Source organism: Lissotriton vulgaris, chromosome 3_1, assembly GCF_964263255.1.
Source record: "Lissotriton vulgaris chromosome 3_1, aLisVul1.2, whole genome shotgun sequence".
Classification (NCBI taxonomy): Eukaryota; Metazoa; Chordata; class Amphibia; order Caudata; family Salamandridae; genus Lissotriton; species Lissotriton vulgaris.
In genome coordinates this window covers 1,936,369,811-1,936,394,925 of record NC_141689.1, presented here as the reverse complement: position 1 = coordinate 1,936,394,925, position 25,115 = coordinate 1,936,369,811, and the positions used below count along the sequence as shown (strand labels likewise).

The window sequence follows — 25,115 nt, the reverse complement described above, 5'->3', positions numbered from 1 at the left end:
TTTTTCGCTTGGAGAAATGCCTTCCATTTAACCCTTTAAAAAAAAGGTGGTTTAAGGGAAGCTTTCACACCCAAACTCCACTTTCACCCTGACCTATGTAGGACTACCTCTAAAAATATCTAAGGAGGTAAAAAAAACTTGCCATTACCATGGAAGCCAAACTGTCAATGAACCCACAAGTGGATAAGTTAGCCAAATCAAGCTTTCTCACAATGAAAACACTGACGCATCTTCCAGCTCCTAGCAATCCCTCTCAAGTTTCAAGCTACCATCTCTCTTGTCCTATCAAAACTGGTGTACGCTAATGATCTGTATCACGTCTCCCCTTGTCCACTATGAGAAGACAACAAAGAATTCAGAACACTGCAGCTACACTCCTCCTACATGTTAAACCAGAAACACACCTCTCCTGCATTGAGGGCGCTGCTCAGGTTACTAGCTGCCAGAAGAGCCTCCTCCAAGCTACTTTGTATCACACACAAAGCAGTAGATGGCAAAGGAGACCACTCTTTATCAGGAGGAATCAGCAAATACATAAAAACAAGTTAAAAGCTGGCTGTTCCCCACATGACCACTGTACCCAACTCAAGAATGTACCACAACAGTATACTCAGACATGACTGACTATACTTCTCACTGTATAGGAAAGCGCTCTTTTTATATAATTACACATCACTGTAATTTCAAATATGCGTCCTGCTATGAACAGATACATTTACATATGGGGGAAATTATGTATTACACCACATGATGCATGTGCCTATCAAACTATGTCAAAATTGCTGCTTCTATGTACATATAGGTAGATATATAAAGGGCTACGAGTGCTACTAATCACTACAATAGGTGCCATGTGTATATTTATGTTAATTACAGTTATTTCAAACCTTAAAAAATGTACCATGTAATAAATACGGACTGCAGACCACTTCATTGTACATATGGTTATGTATATCGAGGGCTTTATTGAAGCAAACAAAACTTTACCAAACATTGTGTGTGTATATGTATAAATTATTTACATTTTGCTATTATTAAAAAAATCCTTCCGTCTTTCCCAGACTGACTCCCTCTGGCTCAACCCAGACTTTCTGACTGCTAAAAATCCTTCTCAATCTTTCACCCCTTCGTTAGAAAATCCACCCAACTAACAAGCACACGCCGCCACTATTTACAAAACAACTCACTACTCCCTCTTTCAAACTCACTCCTATCATTCGATCCTTACCCCAAACTCTACTAGCACACAAGAAATCAAGAGCACAATCCAAACAAAGCAAAAAATTGTACTAACCTGCTAATTACTAATCTTGGGTTCCAGAGTAGCGTACTAGTCGCCGCAAAAAGCGCTTCAATGCCACGTCGGGTATCATAAGCGCTATATAAATATGTTTCCAATTCGCCCCAACCTTTTTGAAATAACTTTGAGTACATTTAAGGTGAGGAATACCACTGAGAATATTTGCTAACACTTTTGACGGCTAAATGTGTCCATTATTCCATATAGCTGAGAAACTTCCGTGACCCTCCCCGGAGGACACCAGTCTTCTCACCCCCTAACAATACTATGACTGAAAGTTCCACCTGTGCCTATAGTCATCTGCAGTTCCTGATTCCGTGGACGCAGAATCTGCCATTGCGGGGATCTATGACATCTTTTACACTCCTAAAGGTACTGCAGTGAATTAGGAGTGCTTGGAAACTGGGTACCCTCGAGCTCTGAGTGGTGTTTAAAACAAAGGTAACCTCCGCCTTTAGAATGTTGATTGTCGAGACCCACAGTAAAACGCTGTGCAGTTTTCATCTTGTTAAGGGGTGGTGTTGGCAGTAGGGGTACCTTGGAGATGGTTTGTTAAATGCGTGTGCCTGTTGTTTTTCTGTCAAACTTTCATGCTTTCTAAATGTTCCAATAATCAAAATTCAGGCACAAACGGAATTTTGAACCTCCTTCAAGACTACAACTAGTGCGGCAATACCGCACTTCTTCCCAGCTCAACTTTTGCTAGGTAAACCCTTGAAGAGCTTGTATGAGAAAAATACTGACAATTCTGAGTTTTACTGCTCTGAACGAGAGACTACATGCAAGATTAATGTGTTATTCCCCCTTGTGAGGTGCAAAACTGAAAATGGGGAGGCAATACCGCCCCCTGCAGTACTGATGGTATTTAGCAGTTGTGGTACTATCACTCAAAAAAAGGGGGTAGTCTTAATGTGGCTAGTGGTGTTTTCCACTAAGTGTGGTTTGTGGTATTTTTGTAGATTGTGTTGTATTGTAATTGCATTAATATAGTGTTTACCACACCTGAAGAGGCGTTGAAGCGATTTTTTTGGTGGGTGGAAAACCCCAGGGTTATTTAGAAGTTTGAGGTTTACTTCCATGTACTTAATTTTCTCAGTGTGGCTGGGCAGTCTTTTCCAAAAATGTGTACAGATTGTGCAAATCAAGGCATGGTGATGCTCCACATAGTCGGGCACATGCTTTGCAGTGGCTGGTGGTGCATTGGTTGTGTCTCTGTGAATGGTGGTAATCTCCATTCGTGCTTGGAAATTGAATATTGACGTATTCCTTTCTTTGTGTTTTTTCTCGTCAGGTTCATATCAGTACCACGGGGCTCATTGTGACCCCGCCCCCTAGCAGCCCTGTAATAACCGGGCCATCCTTCACCTTCCCTCCAGAGGTCACCTACCAGGCTGCTCTTGTAGTAAGTAGCATTTCAAAGACCTTGGCTCCTCTCGATTCCACACACCTACCAAAGATCTTCAAAACATTAACTATTTTCACAATGCGATGCTCTGCAAAATTGCCGATTCCTGAACCGCAAAGAGCACATCTTTTTAAAACCTGGTACATACACCTGCATTAGGTCTGAGTTGATGCAGTGATACACTTGCTCAAAGCGATGCTCAATGCCAGTGCAACCCTACATAAATTAAGGAAACATTGATGCAAGACCTTAGGAGACCAGTCTGCAAGTAACTGCACTTGTGCACCTGTGCGTGCACATCTACAGATTTGCACCAACAAACCCCCTGCTTGACACGGCCATGTGTGCATTTTGTGCTTGTATATTGTAACAATGTTGGTATTTACAGGCAGCAGAAAGGTATTTTCTGCACTAAAAACATAACCTAGCAGACAACCATCCAACCGTGAGTGCGCAAACCGATAGTCATCAAACTATTTGTATTGTTATTATGTTTTTAAAGGCTGTTCCATCTAACCAGAGCAAAACACATGTGGGTTTTACCATGCCACACAGTAGATTATCACGATGAAGGTTTTTATTTAGAGTACAGTTCTGATTTCTCGATGTCTGAATTAAAGTCAACAAGGGCAGTGCCTGCCTCTTGGGTCTGCATAAGGCCCTATTCCTAGCTAGGTGTGAATATACGCTCTGGGGGCAAAAAACTGCTTCTATCAAACCGCTTTCTATTCAATTTTTTATGTAACGTTGTTCCCTTTTGACAAGATTTACACTATAAATCGAGTGAATTTATAAAATAGCTGCTCTTTTGAAAACAGGAACTGCTCTGCATAAAGATAATCAAATAATGAGTTTTTAAAGTTAGTAATGTAAAAATAGTGATAATTTGAGAAGATTAAGCAAAGTAAGGCACCTGTTTCATGGCTAGTAGATACATGGACATTGTGATGTAAAAGATGGCAGAAGTTATCACTAGGACAGTCTTGGGATACCCCTAGAAACATTTCAGCCGTTTGATGTCTGCTTACTCTGAATTGTTTCATGAGAGCGAATGGGTTGACCAGTGATTCGTGTTGGTTTGCCCTGTCCGGCTGGAGGCTGTCTCCAACTGGCTGGTTGGTCTTGACCATCGAATGTCCCTGTGTACTCCAGTGGTGGGAAGCCTCAGGGTTTCTCTGTTCTTACAAAACCTGGGTTTGATAAAGGTGATCTTTTTACAACTTCTCTCATAGTTGAGGATCCCAATTTTCGGTTTTACTGACTTTCACACATACAGGCAACAAACTTGTTTTTCCTTTCTGTATTTCTTTTTAAATATGTAAACACTAGACATCACGTCTTCTCTTGAGTGATGTTATTAATGCAATCATGAATGGCAGGTGATATCTGTGCAAATGAATACATTATTTACCTTACGTAGGTACTCCAGTCTTTAACTTTGGTATTAAAAGGAGGGTTTGGATGAATACAAATAGGGCACACATCCATGGCAGTCGCTTCTCAGTGGTTGTATTGTGGTATGTCATAAAGATGGCTGTTCTTCGTGGGCCCAACGAGATTGTCTTAACCAGTGTGAATATGCAAATAAAAGTAAACTCTCGCATTTTGTCTTCTTCCAAATAATTTTCAGTCACTGGGAGATGGTGTTCGTATCTCCAGTTTACAGAATAAGCCGTAGGCGAACTGCGAACGGTTTAGCGGTCCGGCTTAATGTTTCAAATATAGGACATTACACTATTTGTTAAAAGGTTAAACGCCTGAGTGGCCTCGTTAAGAAGCCCGTGAATCATAATATACATTCTTACAGAACTCCGTATTTGATGCAATAAGTTCTAAATATATATTTAGTGTCGCCCAAGGTTGTGAAAAAGTGAGTTAGGCACATACCAAACTCCCTCAAAAATGTAAAAGGAAGGAATGGTTTTAGATAAAATTGCAATATAGATTCTAGGGAAGTGTAATCGAATAATAAAATACAAAAATGAATGCTTGACGAGAAACCTGCCCTGCAGGGCTTAGGTTTTAAAGCAAAACTGTTTGTATGGTCTACTACCACTGCGCTGATTTTATCACACGCACAAGCGCGCACGGTCCCGCCCTGGGAAATCAATTCCACAAATTCCATTGCAAATAAAGTGTTCACTTCAGAGCGTTTCTCCTTCTCAGTAGTTATTTTCCGTTTACGGAGGTTCGGGGAATTCCTGTCCCTTTCAGGGAGGTGTGCACGAGCCTAATCCTTTTCTGTGAGTTTCTGTTGAGTTATATTAGTTTCCGAGAGGTCTGGGTGACTGAACATGGCCTGGTTGTAGGTCTTTGCCTGGTCCTAAGAGGCGCCATGAAGCGGGAGCAGTGGTGCTTGTGTGCTGCTGTCAAGGGGGTCCGAGTAGGATCCTTCCTACTGTGGGGCAGTGTAGTCTCAGTAAAGACCCTAGGTTGAGGATGCTTTCAGGACAGTGTTGGCCCTGCACTGGGGCGCTTCGTCAAGCTGCACCCTTTCATTGAGATGGACTGTAGGAACTAGCTTGCCGATGCTTTGACTTCTTGTGGGTCGAAATGCATATTTCTGTAGTGAGTGTAGGGGCAAATCTCCCTGCCCTCTGCGAACGCATGTGACGGCCCTCCCTTGCTCACTTTATTTCTTTCTGACTCTGGGTTTTCCCCTAGTGGGCTGAAAATCTTCAAGACCACTGGAGGGGTTTGACGTGCCTTGGAATGCACAAGACAGCTGGACGGGGTCACTAAAAGGCTGGACGGGGTCACTAAAAACCTCCTGGCTCGTTATGTAATGCAGTAGCACTGGCCTTTTTAGGTCTCGCCTAGCGTCGTAGCGCATGCGGAGCTTGCTCTGGCGAGATCTATTATCGTCAAGTCGACTTAGGAAGTGGGTTAGGAGCTCTGCCTATGCTTTCAATTGGCGCATATCACAGTGTATGCAAAAGCTGCGCTTTCTATTGAGGGAGCGAGGATTTTTGGTGACCGCCCTGTCTCCCTTCTGGCTCGCCCCTACGGACTGGATTGTGCACTCGCGGACTCCCACGCTCTGATGTGTATCTGTCTTCAGTACTATTTTCGACACACAGCTTCCGGGACAATAGCATGAGCATTTTTGCAGCGCATCCCCTTTACTAAGCCGCGGCGTCCATTAGTTCTTATGGTGTTATGTAGCATGTACTACCCATATGGGAGTTCTTGAGTTTTTAGCCCGCTTTAACTCACCGTAGCGTAACACACTGTAGCGTCTCCATGCCGTGTTTACTTTTCTGAGCCTCATGTTATTTTTGCATTAACACACCGTAGCGTAAGTGTAGCGACTCCATGCCGCCTTTACTTTTACGAGCCTTGGCGGTTTATTTTCATTTTTAGGGGCACATGTTATTTTTGTTTTCATACAGTTTGAAATGTTGCTCTTTGCTGTGTGCCTTTTGCACTATTTGTGACCCTTGCATTTTCCCGCAGCACACAAAACAGCTTTGTGGTAGCAGGCTGTTAGATCTCATGCCGCTTTCACTTTGAGGGAGCGCAGCACTTTGGTTTGGGTTTCTGTTTGTTATGCTGATTTTACCGCATCGCGCCAACAGCTTTCTGGTAGCGGGCTCTTCGATCTGATGGTGCTTTAACTTTGAGGGAGTGCAGCGCTTTGGTTTGGGGTTTTGGCTATTTTCACTACAAAGACAAGCCCCAAAGAAAGCTGTGCGTTAAACTGTTCTTTCGCTCTGACCGCTGTAGAGGAACGTGGGATTCTAAAACACAACTTTCTGTCCGCAAATATAGTAATATATTCTCCATCTGTTTGGAGCTCAGGTTTTCACCTTTTCATATGTCAGCTCAAGTGCAAGAGAGGTCTATACTTTTAGCTAAACAGAACTGCACGCTGAAAAAAAGTATGCCAGTGTATTAGTAGTATGTGGTATGTTTAAACAGAAGACCGTATTTACTCCTTTAGACTGGCACCCAAAATAACCAGTTCTTCGTTCAGTATGTTGAATAGATCCTAATGTCTTTTTCAACATGAGAAAGAAAACAAATCCTTCTCACGGTGATCCTTTCTCGCATAATTTGAAGGTTTAAGAAGTAAATTGTGTTGCTTGAAGTAGATGAGTGAACGCATCGAAGCACAGAACGCGTGCTGTTGTCACAGCGCAGTGTCACGTGCCAACGGTTAGGCCAGGGGTGATAGCCGCTTCCTGTGGTGACCCCACTCTTGACATCCACAAATTTGTACATGAACCGGAAAGGACGCCCCTGAAGGCACCAGCAGTTACTCATACAGCACTGAATGGCAATAGATTCAAATGCAGCTTCATAAAGCAGAACCATTCTATTAAAGACCCAGACTACAAACAGCGCTTAATTTGCAACTAAAAAAAGTGATAAGTATGCAAGGCCCATGGTGCCATCCCATGCCATATTCTACAGCTGCTGAATGCCAATGCTGTGCCTACTGCTTACTATTGGATTAATAATTACAAGATTGAATATGAATATTGGTTATCAATCTAAAAAAGATATCAGCAGTGCTATCAATGCAAAGCAAATAAGCACAAAAGATGTATTGTGAGTAGTTTGGATTTTCGAACACGTCCTCTGCTGTGCACTGCTAAAAAAAAAAAAAAGCATTTGCAGTGCTGTAGGTCTCGCATTTACACGAGTTTCAGCTATCGGCATTGTAAATGACAATAGCTTTTATTTATGTATTAAAAACAAAAATAAAAAGGCATTGTTATGTGCAATGTCAATAGCTGAAACTCACGTAAATGCGAGACCTGTTGCATTGCGAATACTTGTTACCTTTATCCCTCATGGAAAATAACTGCTGTCCCCAATATCCCAGGGCATTCACTTTCCCCTTTAATATGTTTAATTGAAAGCGTGCATGCATGTTTTGGAAGTCTGTGCGCAAGGGGGTCATTTTTGAGAACAAGATGAGGCTCTACTTCAGGTTATCCATATTTCAGTGGAACTGACAACTTCCCTGCAGCTGTTCCTGGGGAAAACTTACTGTCCACTTCGAAGGGTGGCCTGCAGGCTTTCCTCCATATTTCCTCAAATTGTTAATATTGAGAGAACACCAGGGAGCATTGTAGTAGTTAGTGGTACACCTTTATTTACAAATTAAGATAGTGGTACAGAGAGCAGCTTCATCCATCCTAAACCATACTTGCCATCCTCCAGCTGCCAAGCATTCTTCAAGCACCTCCTCACTATTCCACATACTTCCTTCCACTCATTCCATTCAACACTCCACACGTTCATATGCTTAACACTGCCCAAAGACAAGACACCACAGACCTTCCCACCTTGCACTACTGCACAATAAACATTCAACCCAGACACCCGTCCAATACTACTTCACTCAGAAATACTACTTGCACAGACTTGCAACAAAAAAAACCTAATCCAGTGCAAATTCCTCTAACCATTTTGGAACACACTGTTTCCCAGGACCAAACTAAACAACATTCTGTGATCCCATTGACACCTGCACTACCAACAGTGCTGTATTCAGAGATCCAGGAACCAATGTACCTCGCATTGACACCATGCAGCGATGGCTGAGATAAACCACCTACTCCATGCAACACAGCACCTCCATCACCATCGCCACCAATACTTCCAGGAAAGAAAGAAGTTTCCTGTTACTCACCGCGCTCCTAAGTACCCTTCCAACTTTCCACCTTCGCTCCCCTACACACTGATACACTACATAAGTTCTGAATCTTTCTGTCATCTAACATAGTACCCCGCAACACCTCCTTCAGTCTTTAAGCTTTTGATCAACAAGGTAACCCTTTGTTCACAAACCCAGGTGTCTTAACTCTTCTGTACACCGCTGCACACATATTTGAAATCCCAGTGCGATCACTCCTGTCCAGCTGCTTCATTATCTTCTTCTGGTATTCTTTTACTCTGCCTCCCATCATCCCCAAAACAAACGTTCCTTATCAGCCACTGTGGCACAAGATTTGTGGTAGGCTTGTGCCCTCTTAACAACTACTAACTGCATTTTCCCGGTCACGGTATTGGGACTTGCTCTGTACAACAACGAAGTAGCTTATGAAGATTTTCTTTCACAAGATTCCAGACCTCAACGCCAGTTGGATGGATTCTTTTACCACTGGGTTGTAGCTTTCAATTTAACTGTTCCCCTCCAGATGATGCAGTGCCACTCTTGCATGTCTGATACCACAAGTTTTCAAGAAATCCTGCACTGTTTTCAAAGTAAACTGCACATCTTTGTCAGACAGTATGATGTTCGATATGCCATGCCTTCAGAAGACTTCCTCGAGAACTCAGTCACTACCATGCTGCCAACGATTTGTACCTCTGACCACTTTAAATAGTAATCCTCCAAAAGATGATGGCATAGGCTCTTTCTGGAGAAACACAGAAAATGGCCCCATTAATTCAATAGCCAGCGTACTCCATAGTCAACTTCACCACGCCACTGGTTTTATGGGCATCTTGCAAGCCTTGTCAGACTTATTGCTATGACAGCATACCACACACCCATTTAACTATCATACTATCAATAATTTGCCCAGGCTCTCCTCTTCACGTTTGAAATCCAACTGTTTGTATCATGACTCAGTTTAACCACTTCCTTATCCAACCCAATAGGAGGTTCTATCTTGTCGCACCTCCTGATAACGTCATTGCACACAGTCAACTCATCCTTGACCTTCCAACAAGTAGCAAATTCTACCTTCTGTTCCTTTTCCTTAGGCCGCCTCTTCTTGCTGTACTCCTCGACTAGCCCCAATCATTTTCCATTTCCTGCATCCACTCTTCCTCTGCTGTAACGCTCAATCAATCAACATTTGTAGAGTGCAGCACTATGACCCCAGGGGGTATCTGGGATGAGAGGTCTCCATCAAAAAGCCAGGTCTTGAGAAATGTCAGGAAGAAGAGGTACTGATCAGAAAATGGCAAAACAGAGGGAAGAAAAATGAGCTAGCTAAAACGGCAATACAAATGGCAGAAAGACGAGCAGAAAAGGCTAAACAGAGGGTAGGAAACCAAGTACAAAAGGCAAAACTGAGAAGAAGAGGGCAAAACAGAGGACAGAAAAATTAGCAGAAAGGCAAAACGGAGCAGAAGAGTGCAAAACGGAGGACAGAAAAGGCCAAATGGGGCAGGAAAATGAGCAGAAATGGCAAAACATACGGCAAAAAAATGAGCAGAAAAGGCAAAACCAAGCAGAAGAGGGCAGAAAACCAAGCACAAAGGGAAAACATAGGGCGGAAAAATTAGCAGAAAAGGAAAAATAGAGCAAGAAACGAGCGGAGGAGGCACACGCAGAGGGCAGCAGAGAGTAGTGGACTGCGGACAAGCTGGACAAAAGAACTGTTGCGGGGGGTGGCTGGCATAAGGACACTTTCACCAGAGTCCGCCTCAAACCTACAACATCCCTGCACATGAACACTACTTCACATTCTTGAGCCTTATATCCACAACACTTACTTCTGCTTGCAAGAGGTAGATTTGGCAGGCCTTCAGCCACTCTCATTTAGCTTTCAAGGAACATGCTCCATTTCATAATGGTATGCTTGAAGCCACCATAGCCAATGGGGGAGTTAAATTCCGTACCCCAATAGATTTACCAATGGGTATTAAGGGTCAGTCGTAATTTAAAATTTCGTTCCCCATATATACAATCTCAAATGATCTGTCACTGATGTTCACGCTAAGAACCTACGCCCAATTAGGGAGTAATTTATCTCAGTGGGACGTAATGTACGGAAAGTATACCATACCGCCCCCTCATTCTTTCCCTTGTTCTCTGACAAATCCGCTGTAAGGCCATAAATACTGGTTGTTAATAGTAATCTCACAGTTCTAACCAATGATAATGATAATGATTTTCAACACAGAACATTTCAAATCTTCTTTTTGATTCATTCAAAACATTCACTCTGCTCCTGAAGCCAATTGAATTTCACTTTCCCCCCACAATTTCCTTTGTTGCATAGCTTTCAATAAAACATAAAAAGAACTCAATAAGACCAAAAGTGACACAAATTGGTCCTCAGATTCTGGCTTGCGAGTGTTCAAAATGGCATTCACATGCCCCTCTTTGGCATGCACAGCTTGTTCTCAAATTTTGTTTCAGAAATATTTCACCTTATGCTGACAAACTTGCATTCAATACTGTAAGGAACCCTCTTTCGAGGGCTTCCGTCACTCTTCTTAAATTTCTATCATGGTCTTCTCAGCCCTTGCGAAGCGCAAGATTTTCATGGTGGAACCCTATGGTACGTGAAGCCGCTCCAGAACCTTGGTCATTACCCTTTGAAAGACAACTGAAGCACTCACTGGACCAAATGCCATTCTTTACTAATGAACACTCCTTGAGAAGTTATAAATGCAATACAATGTTTTCATTTTCTTGATGAAATGCATTGATTAGATCAGTAGTTGAACAGATAGCTACTCTCGATATCTGTGGCCAGAATCTACTGGTTATTTAGGCAGCGGAAATGTATCTAAAGCCTCCTTTAAACATGTTAAGGCCACACATAACCCTGAGTTCCAAATGCTCTAAAGGAGATAAGAGCCGATACCTAGTCAAAACACTGAGTTACTTTTATTATATTCCTCGTTTACAAATCTTTCAAAATCTCCTTCAATTTCCCCCAGTTGTTAAGAGGCACTCAGTCTTTGTCTTATTGATACCATTTTGCTTAGTATTATCCTGTGTTTAAATCCTTGTATCTTCCCTAACTTGTCAGAAATTCCTGCGAGAAACGTTGTGCCACCCATCCAGCCTGACTCTTTTCTCCTTCACTGGAGGCATTAATAGGCTACCTACTAACAACATAAACTGCCTGGTCATCCAATCAGATTCCCAATTTGTCTTAGTGTGGCCATCACCATATGATCTCACTTTTTACTGGAACATACTCCTTCCCATGTGTCCTCCTCCCATTGAATTCCAAATTAGTTCATACATAGGCCACTATTTGAATTCTGTGTTCGGTTTACCCACCTAGCTGTACATCAGTTGGTAACACCTTCCTTCCGGGCCGCAGTTTCTCAACGATCCCATGCCAACTGCATAAATCAGCCATAGCTGTAACTCTCAAGCCATCAATTAACTAATTTTTGGTCAAACACTTTATTTTATTCCTCATGCGGCTGTTGTCATTCGTACATAAGGCCACATCATCTTTTGGAGATTCCTCTTTTCATTCCTCCACAGTACACTTTTACTGACATTGTTGCTGTGATAAGACCCCCCCATACCTGTAACAAATATACTCTTTTTTGGGAAATTTCCATTACTACTATTTTAGGTTCAGCTTATCTCAGTTCATCTTTTGCCCACTTTACAGCTTTAGTAACTCATTCACCCACTCTGTACTCATACATCCTGCCTCACTTCCTGGACATATTTTTCTGAGATCTCGGTGCTTATGGCTGCTTCCAATGCAGCCTTGAGAGTTGTCTCATTCCCTGACAACAACTTTGTGATACTAGTAGACAGACAAAAGTAAAATATATCTATAAATTGATCTTATGAAATTTCAAATATCTGCTTTTTCAATAGTTTCCTATTGGTTATGAGTTGTGTGACTCCAAACCACAGATTATCTGGATTAGTATGAATGATTTTAGGAATCACATTTGATGGTGCTCTGTCTTTTGAACCTCAAGTACTAGCAATGTCTCAAGCTTGTGTTTCTTTGATTAAATCTCTCAAACGTTTTTTTTATTTCTTCCGTTTGCACCAAGGAAAACAGTAGTCCTTGCACATATTACCTCAAATTTGAACTACTACAATAACTTTTATTTAGGGATTGCTGTGCATTTACTGTAGAATCTAGTAGTGGTCCAAAGTGCGGTGGTAAGATTAGTCCTTAAGCTTTTCCGCAAAAGCTCAGTTTTTTAAGGGCTAAGGGACCTGCACTGTTACCAGTCCAAACGCAGATTCTGCCTAAATCTCTGACTTTGGTATCCAGAGCCTTCTACTCAACAGGACCGAAGTACCTCTCTGATCGCTTTAAGCATTACAGGACCCAAAGGACTCTCAACTCTTCTAACACCAATCTATTACACAATCCCAAATGTCAGGCTTAAAACAAGAGGGTAAATATCTTTTACCTTATTAGTACCAAGGCCTGGAATCCGCTCCCCTGCTCTGAGATTTGTGGGAAATGTATCGGTTTTTAAGAAACGCCTAAAACCCGGTCTCTTTTCAGCATCTGACTAGTTCTCTAGATGGTTGGTTTAATTATCTCCAACTTTGGACTCTATTACTTTTGAGGCTTTTCCACAAGTTGTTGCCGCCGTTAGTGAGTGGTTATGTGTCTGAAATAGCGCCATGATTCTCTGTTTTGAGAGCCAGTGTGCTTCACAAGTAAAATATTCTTCATTCATTCATGAGCTCTGTCTTTATTAAGTGAAAGGGGCCTGTTCTTCACTGCATTTGAGAAGGCGAAAGAGCCTGGCGCATCAAAACCGCTTCAAACAAAATTGCTTTGATTTGCTTGTCTCACTGGCTGGCAGGTCCAATGTATTCATGTTTGTGGCTGGAAGCAGAGGGTGGTTTGTCTGTCAATCTCCCCACGGCTTGGGTCAGTTCCAGGGCTTCTGCGCACTTGCCAAAACCCTCTGGAGCTGGTGTATCAGGTTGTGAGAGAGGCGAGCATGAAGGAGCCGACAGCCTGCGGCTTTGATGTGGAATCCCAGCAGGTATTTTTCTTAGGTTTCAAGCCTTGATGACTCGTGGGGAGTTTGCATTTTACTGTAGATTGGAATCAATTTTTGAAGAACACTTTCTTGTTCGACACACAGGGAGCAAAACTGTGTAAATAGTGTTTTTCGTCTGAAAGCTCTCTATTTGCGTATCCATGCCTGTGTTGCGCGATTGAAAGGGTAACATTTACCTTCTTGAGATTGCTTATTGAAATCTGATGAAGAAGTATCGTTACAGGTGACTTTAGGCTTACTTGGAAAATTTGAGCTTAGGATAAGACCATTTTAATAACTCTGTTGTATAGTTTTTTTGTAATCGGGCAAAATGTTTGTGTTTTTATTTACCAGGTGGTCAATTTGATATGAAACACAATGCAAAAATAGATCCTCCAGCAAAGAGCTTGTTTTTTTAAATAAAGATGAGAATTGGGAACTGAAACGTTAGAGGAAACTTTAATGTAAACGTGCATTTCTAATTACAAATAATTTGGTGGTTTTGGGATCTTTTCCAAGTATTGGCGGTCTCTTTCCCACACCAGTTCCATCCATCTCCTATATTCTTTATATGCCAGCCTGACCTCTGCCCCCCAGCCTCCTGAGTTCCTGCACAAAAAGTGATGATTTATATATGTCCATCTTCCAAAAGCATCCTGGTAACATTCATACGCATAATAGGCTATGGTATTGCTCATTTGAATACAACAAGCTTCCACCAGGAGCTTCCAAAAGGTGTATGGTAAACAGCAGTAATGTGATCCAAACATCCACAGTCATTCGTAGTCAGTGGTCATTAGATAAGCGTACTGGTACCATATTTGTGATACTTAAGACCTATACTCTTAGATTTCCAAATGTTTTTGAGTCCACCCTAGTGACTCCCAGAATAGCAATGCAGCAGGAAGATGGCAAGTCGCAGTTATTTCAAACATACAAATGGAAAACCAAAATAATAAGCGATGAGCAGTTGCGATGAGCAGTTGCCCTAAGCTGCTGGTCTCAATGATTCCAACTCATGCACTTGTTTGACATCTCTCCAATGAGCCAGTATTGCCTGCTCAAGCCCAACAACCAGCCATGTTGAGATCATGCCTGCCAAATCATCATCACACACTACTCCAGAAGCTTTCAACAGTAAAAAAGCAGTCAGTGCAGCTCATTGTCTAAAACCTATAGAGAACAATTGGTCCAAGAATGAACGACAAACACCAGCCTTATACCAGTGCTTTGCCCTGTGGGCGTCCTGACCAGAACAGTGACAGATGGAAAAAGTACCAAGCGACAACACTTATTGCCCACTGTTAAAGTGCTGGTGTTCTTTCCCTGTGATATCATTCCATGCCACATACTAAAGGAAGAATATCTGTCAGGACGTTTCAAGGTGGCAGATGAAATCTGCCCATTTACACAGGATACCGAGAGGGATTCTGGGAACGAACAAAGTGAGTTTGCAGTTTTTTCACGTCATTGATGAAGAAGACAAACAAAGTCCTGGGCACACGTTATTGGGTAACTACAATGATTAGCAAAGTCTCTTGCATCAAGAATGTTGCCATACAAGGTCCACTCAAGTTGTTAATCATTTCTTCAATTTGTTTAATCTTTATCATTATTGCACACAACCAGCCAACACGTGTTTCGTCACAATGGGAAGTATCCCGTGACTTCTTCAGGGCTGGGAAGGATACAAAAAGGTAACATGAGCACATAGGCTGGACACAATGCAGTCATGCACCGGAGCGGCCCCTGGTCCTTTAGAAGAATCAAAACAAAAGAACACCATTAAGTCGTGGAAACCCTAAAAAAACGTCTCGAGACATATAATAGTGACTTGACACAAACGTTACAATACAGAACTGGTGACTCGAAATGCGTGACAATACCAAATGACGTAGGTTTATGTACACGCATAGAGGACACACTAAGCAACAAGGTTAGAACTCACCACCAAACAACCAGTGAGATTAGTTGCAGATTATACTGACATGAGTGTGGTGATCAGAAAATGTTTCAACAAACACTGGGCAGTCCTACAAGCTAACAAAACACTAAGTGACTTCATCACCTGCCGACCGCAGATCACCTACAGACGAGACATGACACTTACGAACAGGCTCAGTCCTACTATTCCACGAACTACTATAGACAACACATGGCTCACAGCACACACAATAGGCTTCTACAAATGTGGCTGCTGTGGAGTATGCAATGGGTTAAACACGGAATCAAGGATTTCAGTAGCTTTGACAAAAGAAACAATTACCACATCAAACAAAACATAAATTGTAACATCAAGTTTGTGGCGTACATCTTAGAATGTACATGCAAGGGTTAATACGTGGGAAGCACCATCAGACCACTCAAGGAAAGAATCAGCGAGCAAGCAAGAGCACTTCAGCAAAAAGATAACAGATACCCTATGGCAGTGCACGCTGCAACCTGCCTATCCCAAGGTCCCCAAAAAAGGTTCTTTTTCTATGGCATTGACGTAACGGAATCAAACATTAGAGGTGGCAACAGGGAACTAAGACTGAGACGCATGGAAACCACCTGGATCATGCGCCTACATACAGTGAAACACGGATTGAACAGTGATCATGAGATGGAATACTTTCTTGGTAATTGATCATAATGCATCATGATCAGTTACAGGACTAAGAATTGTTCCATTTTGTTATATCCACCAGCATACTTCTACTCCAGACACTGTGTACGTGGTGCATATACTATTTTGTGAAGTTGAGGAGTAGTACTGTTTACCATACTTAGAATGCATTGAAACTTGTATCTTGTATTCCATGATTGAGGCTATGACTCACATGGGAACCTTCTAGATCTTCATATTGAACTTTTATTGACTTCCCTTCCATGCTTCTCTATTATCCCCACCTTTACTATATTAAGAATGCATTGACAGTTGTATCTTGTATTCCATGATTGTGTTATGACTCACATGAGCACCTTCTAGATCATTGTTTTGTATCCCATTTTGTGACCTCCTTCCTATTTTTTACTATTTTTCCACCTTTCCTTTTGGGGCACTGTCATTTGTCCTTTTTCTTTGCGCTTTGTCATTTCATAACCCCCCGCCCCCTCTCTTTCTAATATGCTCACATTGGCGGTTTGTTGAAAAGGTTGTTGCACTATCTCAACTTATTTATTGCCATGCTTTAGCATCACCTTTTTTTTTATAATTGATTTTGATAGTTCGTGCTATAGTTTTCAGTTTGGCTCTATATATCTATATATCCTTTTGATCCCTCATATACACGTTGTGTCTTTTTTAGAAAGTTTTTTCACCGCCTTTCTGATATTCCCATTAGTGAGCACCAATAGGTTTTTCAGTTCTTTTCACTATTACTGAGGGTTGTGCTCTAGTTTTTCTCCACAACCGACAGTATTTAAAGGCACTTCGGTTCAGCTCCCTGTCCACTTCCGGAACAGAGGTGAACTAGTGCCTGTGCTCCGCCTTAGCACACACGCTTGAGGTAAGCCCGCTTGTGATCTTTCGCATGGTTTTTAATCCATGTTGCTGACACCGCTTGTTCATTCATTCGGTAGAACAGACTCCGCATTTCTAAGCACATTGCTGTTACAGGTTCCATTTTAGCTGCAGACACGCCATTCAACTGGATTACAGGCACTTACGTCCTGGGATCTCCGGTACACATTGTGTAACAATATGTTGAAATGTTTTGACGTTTCTCACCTCATGGCACCAACTGACGTTCACTTCACCACACTAGTATACCTGTTCGAACATTGTTCCAATATGCAAAGAATACTATTTTCTCTCCAGGATTAACAACATAAATAAACGCCATTTAATATTGTCACGCATTTAGAGTCACCGGTTCCGACTGTTGTAACTTTTGTGTGAAGTCATTATTATATGTCTCAACACGTTTCTTTTAGGGTTTCCACTACTTAATGGTGTTCTTTTGTTTTGATTCTTCTAAAGGACATGGGGCCCCTCCGGTGCATGATTGCATTGTGTGCAGCCCATGTGCTTGTGTTACCTTTTTGTATCTTTCCCAGCCCTGAAGAAGTCACAGGATACTTCCCATTGTGGCGAAACACGTTTTGGCTGGTTATGTCCATTAATGATCAAGATTAAACAAATTGAAGAAATTCTTAACAACTTGAGTGGACCGTGTATGGCAACATTCTTGATGCAAGAGACTTTGCTAATCATTGTAGTTACCTGATAACATGTGCCAGGGACTTTGTTTGTCTAAATTTGTGCGGGTCTCTATACACACAAACATAGGAGTTATAGGGTATTTGTCCTAACCTGGTTGCACTGTGTCACAGTCATAGCGGACATACTAAACGCAAACCTAGCAAGGCGCCATACTTTCTGGCACATCTTAAACCCTACCTTTCAGACAATTGATGAAGGAGAATGAACTGATGATTAGAGCTCAGCCCAGTGAATCGTTTTGAGTTTCAGCTTGGCATGCAGGATATCAGTCTGCTTGGAGTACGGAGCAATACCCAGATGAAGCTTGCCCGGGTGTAGATAGTGTGCTTCTGGGAGGATGAGAAAGCTAGGGGCAACAGCCCCTGCCAGTAATTTGCCTACCACTCAAAAGTGACGATAGATTCACCAGAATAACAGTGATCTTTGTATTTCCTGTAACCTGAGCCTCTCTAAAGCGCCCAGTTTGGTTCAAATGTTTTATTGTTTAAGTATACGCTGTGGTAACACATACTCTTTCTTGCCTACGTTCAAAGGCCGGCAAGGTGATCGCTTCCATCCACCCACCCTTACTGACACCTATTCCTCACATCTAAAGAGAAAGGAACGATAATACATTCTCTGTATCTGCAGACCAGTAAATATCAAAGTCTGTGTGGTAGCTACATGGTTATAATTCTCAGGAATGCAGATTGTGCAGGCAGGTTTCGCATTTCCGGGGATAGGAACTGTATTAATGGGACATATTGGGGCGTGTTTGATATTTTTTCCCTGCCAGATGTATGCCATGTTCTAAGTAGCCAGACCCTAGTGTCTGTGGATCTCTCTTTGTTCTGTAACTCAGTTGTTTAGACGTGCAGAGCAGAGGCATCATCTTCTCCTTTGTAGCATGTAGCCGGTCCATTTGGGGTTGGACACATCCAGCATGATATATGCTGGCAGTCCAGGTATTTGATTTTGCCACATGCAGTCCATGGCATCCAGGACCTCTCACCGGTAATACTGCAATTTCGGACATTCCCATAGAATGTGTGCTAGTGTACCATCTGTGTCGCAGCTCCTTAAACATTTCCTGCTGTGTCGTTTTTCCCATTCCATTCCCACCTCTTCTGCTTGGTGTGGTACCAGTGAGTAGTTGGTTTGTACATTGTTTCTTCTGTAATGGCAATGCAATGCTAGCTGTATTCCACTCTCTAGTGAACTCCTCATTCTACTCTTGTAGGATAGCTCCCAACCTTTTGTCTCATTCTGGGATAGTTCTTTGTACAGATCTGGCACAAGTTTTCTGTTGCTTTTACAGTGATAGTAGCCACTGTTCAAGGTTAGTTTGGGAAAGCTTAAGGTTTAATGTTGGGGATCGTAGTCCAGTCTCTCATTTGGACATAGCGTAATCTTTCCGATTCTGGTATTTAATAAAGCATGTGATTATCTAGGAAGGATCTAATTTGAGTCTACAAACTTATCACAGCTGCTTGCCCCCATATTTCAAAGCATCTTTCTTTCTAGACTGGGTCAAATTCGGGAAACCCAGGATCTGTGCCAATAGGGAAAGAAATGACGAGCCCTTTTTTATTTCTTGTTACTTTCCCCCACACTAATGGGGTTTTCCTTATTATGGGGAAGTCCTATAGGGCCCTGCTGTAGTCTTTTGTAAGAATCCAGGAGACCTGACCTATGTATACTCTCTAAGAGTCTGTTCCATAAAGCACCAGGGCTTCTCCGATCGAGATTGTGTCCATTCTGCTTTTGTATCTTAGTTGTGAGACCTGGTAATAGCGTTTAATGTTGGTTAGTGCTGCACCGCCTTCCCTATGTGCTTTTCGTCGAGTTTGCGAGGCAATCCTATGTTTTTTCCCTTCCCAGATGAGGTTGTTTGTGATAGTCTGTATGTTGTGCTGGAGAGATCTTCCGATTGTCAATGGTAGAACAGAGAACATGTAGGAAGTGCAAGGTAGTGACAACATTTTAACTACTGATGTGTCTTGTCAACGACACCCCTCCCACGTGCCAGATCTGACGTCCCTTATGCTTTATTTCGATTTGGCAGTCCTAATTCAAATAGGTTTCCCACTCTCATATCTGAGCATTTGTCATCCCTAGATATGGGATGGAGGCTGTGGACTATTGAAATGAGAATTGCTGCCGGCACCAGGTCATCTAATCCCTTGGGATGAGAGAGGTGAGTGCCCAGTTTGATCAATAGTAATTTTGACTCTGGTTACTGTGCCATATTCATCCACTACTGACATCGAGGTCCGAATGAAAGATTCAGGGTTTATCCCGATGGCCATAATGTCATTGGCATGCATGACTATTTTGTGGATTCCTTGTCCCAGTGAAACCCTATCGATATTATTGTTTGCCTAGTGCTTAATTTGAGCTAGTGGTTTCCGGGGCTCGGCACCGGCACTTAATTGTCATTATCTGTGCTTGTGACAGTCTGCCACAAGGTGATGCTGTCTGGCTAATTTAAAGATTACCAGAACAGTCAATTTCTAATCCAGTATACATTAAAAATGACCAATACCTACTTCCCAAGCCATTGTTATTGCTTTGGGGCCCCAAAAAGTCCGAATTGTCACACTTATTGGTGTGTGATGGTTAGAAGTTGTGATGTTATGGCTGCATGACAGGGGCAATGGGGTGGTGCTAGGTGCAGTGGCCTCTTGACGAGAGTCCTGGCACTTATTTTTCTACAAATTAAGCACTGTGTTAGCCAAAACCTACTGGGCAGGGGTTCTACCGTTAAATTGAACATTAAAGAAGAGAGAAGGCAACCTTGTCTTGTGCCCCTGCCTATAGTGAATTGTTTTGACTTGCAACCATTAGCCCCCGCTTTAGCCGAAGGGTTTATATTGCAGCTCTCCACCCATCCCCAAAAGCCTAAAGCGAGGACCAAGGCCTACTGCTTCCAATGTTCCTTTCAAGAACTGCAACAGGACATGATCGAATGCCTTCTCGGCATCAAGTGACAGAATAAACTCGTCCTTATCTGCCCCATATTCTAAAGTGCCAAGTTTAAACCTCATCACGAAAGAGTACTTAAACTGAAAGGAGCATCATGGAATTAGAAGTTTAACTTATTGGCATTTCAGCTTGAACGTGACAATAGTTTTTCTGAATGGACTTTAGAACACTATCTTTTTAGCGCCCATATGAAGTGTTCTGGGTCACGTGACAGGAGGTGCTGGAAGGCAGCCTTTCACATCAAGAACTTCTTGGAAGCCCTTCATCCAATCTGCATGCCATCCTGCCAACTCTGATCCGAGGAAACAAAGGTGTCTGATGCTGGTTACCTTGAGCGCATGATACAGAAATAGAAGGGAGTTGAGAATGTATATTTTTATCGGAGACATCTTTAAAAAGTTAGATTTAAAATTTGTATGTAGAAGGATTATAATTTGTTGCTTTCCCTTCATATGAATAGAAGAATGTATGAAGGCAAAGCTCGACCAGTTGGCTTTGGCAATGCTCGTGAAAAAGGGAAGGTAACGATTGTGCTTCAAGTAAAGTTCATGAGTTTCCCTGTGTCTTGCATATGCCATGGGAAAGCTATCGATTCTCGTTAGAATGCTGCCGTCACAACCTTTGAATGTGACAGGCAGTTAGACCTTGCACTCAGTACTTTTTCTTCGAACTCTTGTGATTCTTGTTAACCCTGGGTGGTAATCAATGCTCAGGAGCTCAGATTCCCAGCAGGTGATAATTGCTCATTTATCATTTCGAAGCAGAAGTTCAATAGCTTTGAGGTGTACACGGTAGAACGGGGACTCTTGTTCACCTTGTTGAACTGAGGGTGCGCTCCCTAAATGTTTAATGATCAGTGAAAAAAAACCTATTACTTTAACTTATCTTAGTTTTCCTCGGTTCATTGTTTGACTGGAACACCTGGGCGCTGGTCTGTAAATATTTTCTTCCGTAAGCAATGCTTGTCGTGTTGAGAAATCTGTAAAACCGCTTTATAAACCTTTTTTACAGGTGCTCGTCAAAACACATTTTTAAAATGTTAAATGTTCCTCCTGAGTTTTTTTTCTCCTGTGTACAGGTAATGTTGTTGGAGTTAACATTACTTTAGGTCAATGACTGCTATGTGTTTTGCATTTGAAAATTGTCACTGCGATTACCATACTCCTTGAATCTTTATTCAGACCTGGCATTAGCACAGACCTCCTAATTTTACTGAAATTATATAAATATTGTATTTACTTACAGGGACTTTCAGCCAGCTCTCTTCACCCATTGGTCTGTTTGTGGTGTCATTCATATTTTCCTTCTGCCCACTATGGGGCGGTGGGTCAGCCCATTGGTCAGCCCATTTCAGCCACTGGCGTATTTCACTGTAAGTGACAGAATGTTGATCTTTCACAGGGAGGACATCAACAGAGTTTTGTTTATATTGGTGAATATCTTTGACCTACCCAACATTAAAGTTTTACAAAACCTTAACAAAACAAGCAATGACAAAGCCAAAACTCTAGCATCCAAGGCAGACACATTGGCTTTTGCTATTGCTTGCTTTAGCCAGAGCTACTAGTACAACGAGTTTAAAAATCTACTCATCGTTGTTTAAATATAGAAGAGCGTGTGAATGAGTGCAACACTACAGCTTTACTCAGTAACTGAGTCCAATTATGAGAAACTGCATGTGATCATTTTCTTACCATATGACTAAAATGTTACCTCCGAGTTGGGTGCAGGCCACCTATTGAGCAGCAGAAAGTTCTACGGTGTAGGAATATTGCATCCGCTTTGGGAGAGGGAAGGTCCAGTGAGCGTTGGCAAGGGGTTTAACAAGCCCTTACCAAAGACTCCCTTTCACCCCTGCACATGTTTTAAGATCACCCAAATTCTGGTCTTTCCAAGGGCGAGGTGCACCAGATGCCAAACATTGTACCCTTGAATGGGAAATAAGCTGATTCGAATGACCACCATGGACACATAATATGCAGCACTCACAAACGCCCTCCATGCATTCTGGGCCCACTGCCACTGTCATGTGGCAATGGTATTTATAGACGGCAGGGTTTCACTTAGATAGGTAGATTTATTGGCGCCAGATAAAATACTTGTATTAAAAGTATAACTATTGGTCAAACAGAGAGGTTTTTAAGGTCTTTCTGAATGTATGATGGTGAGGCTGTTTGGTGTGGTAGCACAATGTGTCTTGTACGCTTCTAAAATGCACCCTGCGTATATTGCAGCAGAACTAGAGTAGTGCCATTGGTAGCTCTCATAGCAAGATTGTTTGTGTTCCGAGTAAAGCAACTGGGAAGCAGTTCATCCAGTGGACACATAAGTAACAAGCATTGACAAGACCAATAGGTTTGTATTATATATGAAATTGGAAGCTAAACCTTTTGGCTTTGCCAGTGACTATTCCACAAACACTAGTAGGAGTTGCAATGGTCCCTTATTGGTCTGGGAGGGGAAGTCGCACATGGACAGCAGGCTGTGTGAGGTGTGGCAGATGTGGCACAGGGAGCTAGCAGTTTAGATTGGCGGATGCCACACATTGTCGTTCAGGAGGGAGGGGGCTGGAAGGCACAAATGGGCAGCCAGCAGATTAGAGGGCCAAACACAGGCAGTCCTCGATGTGTGAGGGCCAATGTGCTGGAAGCATGAATGATGCAATGCCAATACCAATGTTGGTCAAGGAGGGGTGCAATGCTGACTCCGCACATGGGCAGTTTGCAATGTTGGGGGTAAAACACAGGCAGTCCATGCTGTGTGAGGGTGTGTGGTTCAATGCAGTCACCCGGTGAAGCCCGGTGGGCTTGGAAGCAGTCTGGATACAATGTCAATTCTGCACATGGACAGTCAGCAGTTTGTGGTAGCATGAGGGCCCACGGGGTGCTCCGAATTGGTGAATAGAGGCCCTGTTGTGGACTTGAAACAAAAAGTGTGCAATGTCAACACCAACAAGGGAGTGTGAAGGGATCAAAGCTGATACTGCACGTGGAGAGCTAGTCATAGAGGCAGCAGCATGTGGATCCTGCTGGGTGCTCTGAATTAGTCCGAAGCGGCCTGGTGAAAGCATCATGGAAGCATGAGGGGACCTTCTAGGTGCGTGGAATTAGTCCGAAGCGGCCTGGTGAAAGCATCATGGAAGCATGAGGGGACCTGCTAGGTGCGCTGAATTAGTCAGGAGTGACCTGGTATAAGCCAAAGGTGGCTGCATGGCGAAAAGCTGCTGGCATTACTATTGTGAGCATACGGCATTCTTAAGAGCAATGAGGAGTTGGAAATGACACAAACAACTTTCTGACTTCTCGCCAATGCCTCAGTGGGATATGTAATGGCATGATGTAAACATCCTCAAAGTGCTGAGGGCAGGTCCAACACTTGATAACCAGCCATCCAATCAATGAATACCAGAGCAAAAAGCATGCAAGCGAATAGTTGAAGTAGGCGGACCTAAACCCCCACTCACTTGCTTTTTCTGATATATATATTTATTTGTAATAATGATGAAATATGGTCTTTCAATAAAGTGAAAGCTGTTTTTGGACAGAACTAAAAAAAGATTTCCTTTCTGCCTTGCGAACCAGTGAAGTAGAGTGGCTCACTGGTTAGAGGCGGCAGACCCGAGAGCAGAGGACGGCCCGGGACCAGGGTTCGATTCCCGGCGCGGCAGGTTTCTGGACCTTGGTCAGCGGACTCGATAATTCTCTCGCCTCGGTGCCCACTCTGATCAGCGATCACACTCGGCAACTCTGGGCATTAGCTTGCCTCATCTTCACTAACGGCCCCACCAGACCGCCGGGGATGCCTGGTCTCACCCTGGAGATACCCATTAAGAGACCATCTCTCAGGGAAGCCAGGAAGGGTTTCGCAGCGGTCGAAGCGCCTTGGGACCCTACGGGTAAGTAGTGCGCTATATAAATGCCAATACATTTGCAACCTGTAGGCTGCCTGTAGGCTTGACTTGTAAGCAGTGTCCTGCAAATTGTTTATTATTAGGCCAACATTTGTTGGACAGGATTGAGCACATACGTCTCCTACCCAGAGGTAGAAACAGCAAATGCCCCACTTTTTGAAACATAGAAGATCCACCCTATGTTCTAGAAATGGCATTTGGGACCAACAGGGTGGTAGTGCATGCGCAGGGGTTTTAATAAGCAAGATCCACAGTTCTCCCAATAAAAATTAAAAAAAGAGTTATTTGAGTAGAACGGTTTGGCACAGCTAGGTTGCTGCTGCAATGTTAGAGATGTGTGGAGAGGTTTTCAACAGAGAACCACTGGGCAACCAAATTGTGGAGCAACTGGAGTATCTGTTTTGTGTTGCCCTGGTTGTTGCCTCAAAGCAGTGCTGGAAATCTCTGAGAAATGACAAAGATTAGGCTGCGTGTCGACCGACACTGATGATTCGAGATGTCCATCTACCAGAGCTCCCAGTGTCTCCTCATATATGTTAAAAGCAGGAATGTGATCCCGCGGATCACAGCTGGCAAGTTAGAAAACTGCAGCCTGCATGGTCCATAGAGGCAGGCAGAATTATTTAAACAAAACAAATGC

General features: G+C 42.8%; 1 protein-coding gene across 3 annotated transcripts in view; it reads left to right on the top strand.

The window, feature by feature from the left end:
• Positions 1 to 25,115, top strand: part of SH3RF1 (SH3 domain containing ring finger 1) — a 333,338-nt gene that overhangs the window by 274,696 nt on the left and 33,527 nt on the right. For 2 of the 3 annotated variants that reach the window (XM_086962420.1, XM_086962419.1), the window contains exon 6: positions 2,592 to 2,702. The exons of the other annotated variant lie outside the window; for it this stretch is intronic. In XM_086962420.1, coding sequence (XP_086818546.1) covers positions 2,592 to 2,702 — 111 coding nt within the window. The remainder of the gene's footprint in view (positions 1 to 2,591; positions 2,703 to 25,115) is intronic. 3 annotated transcript variants of the gene reach the window in all.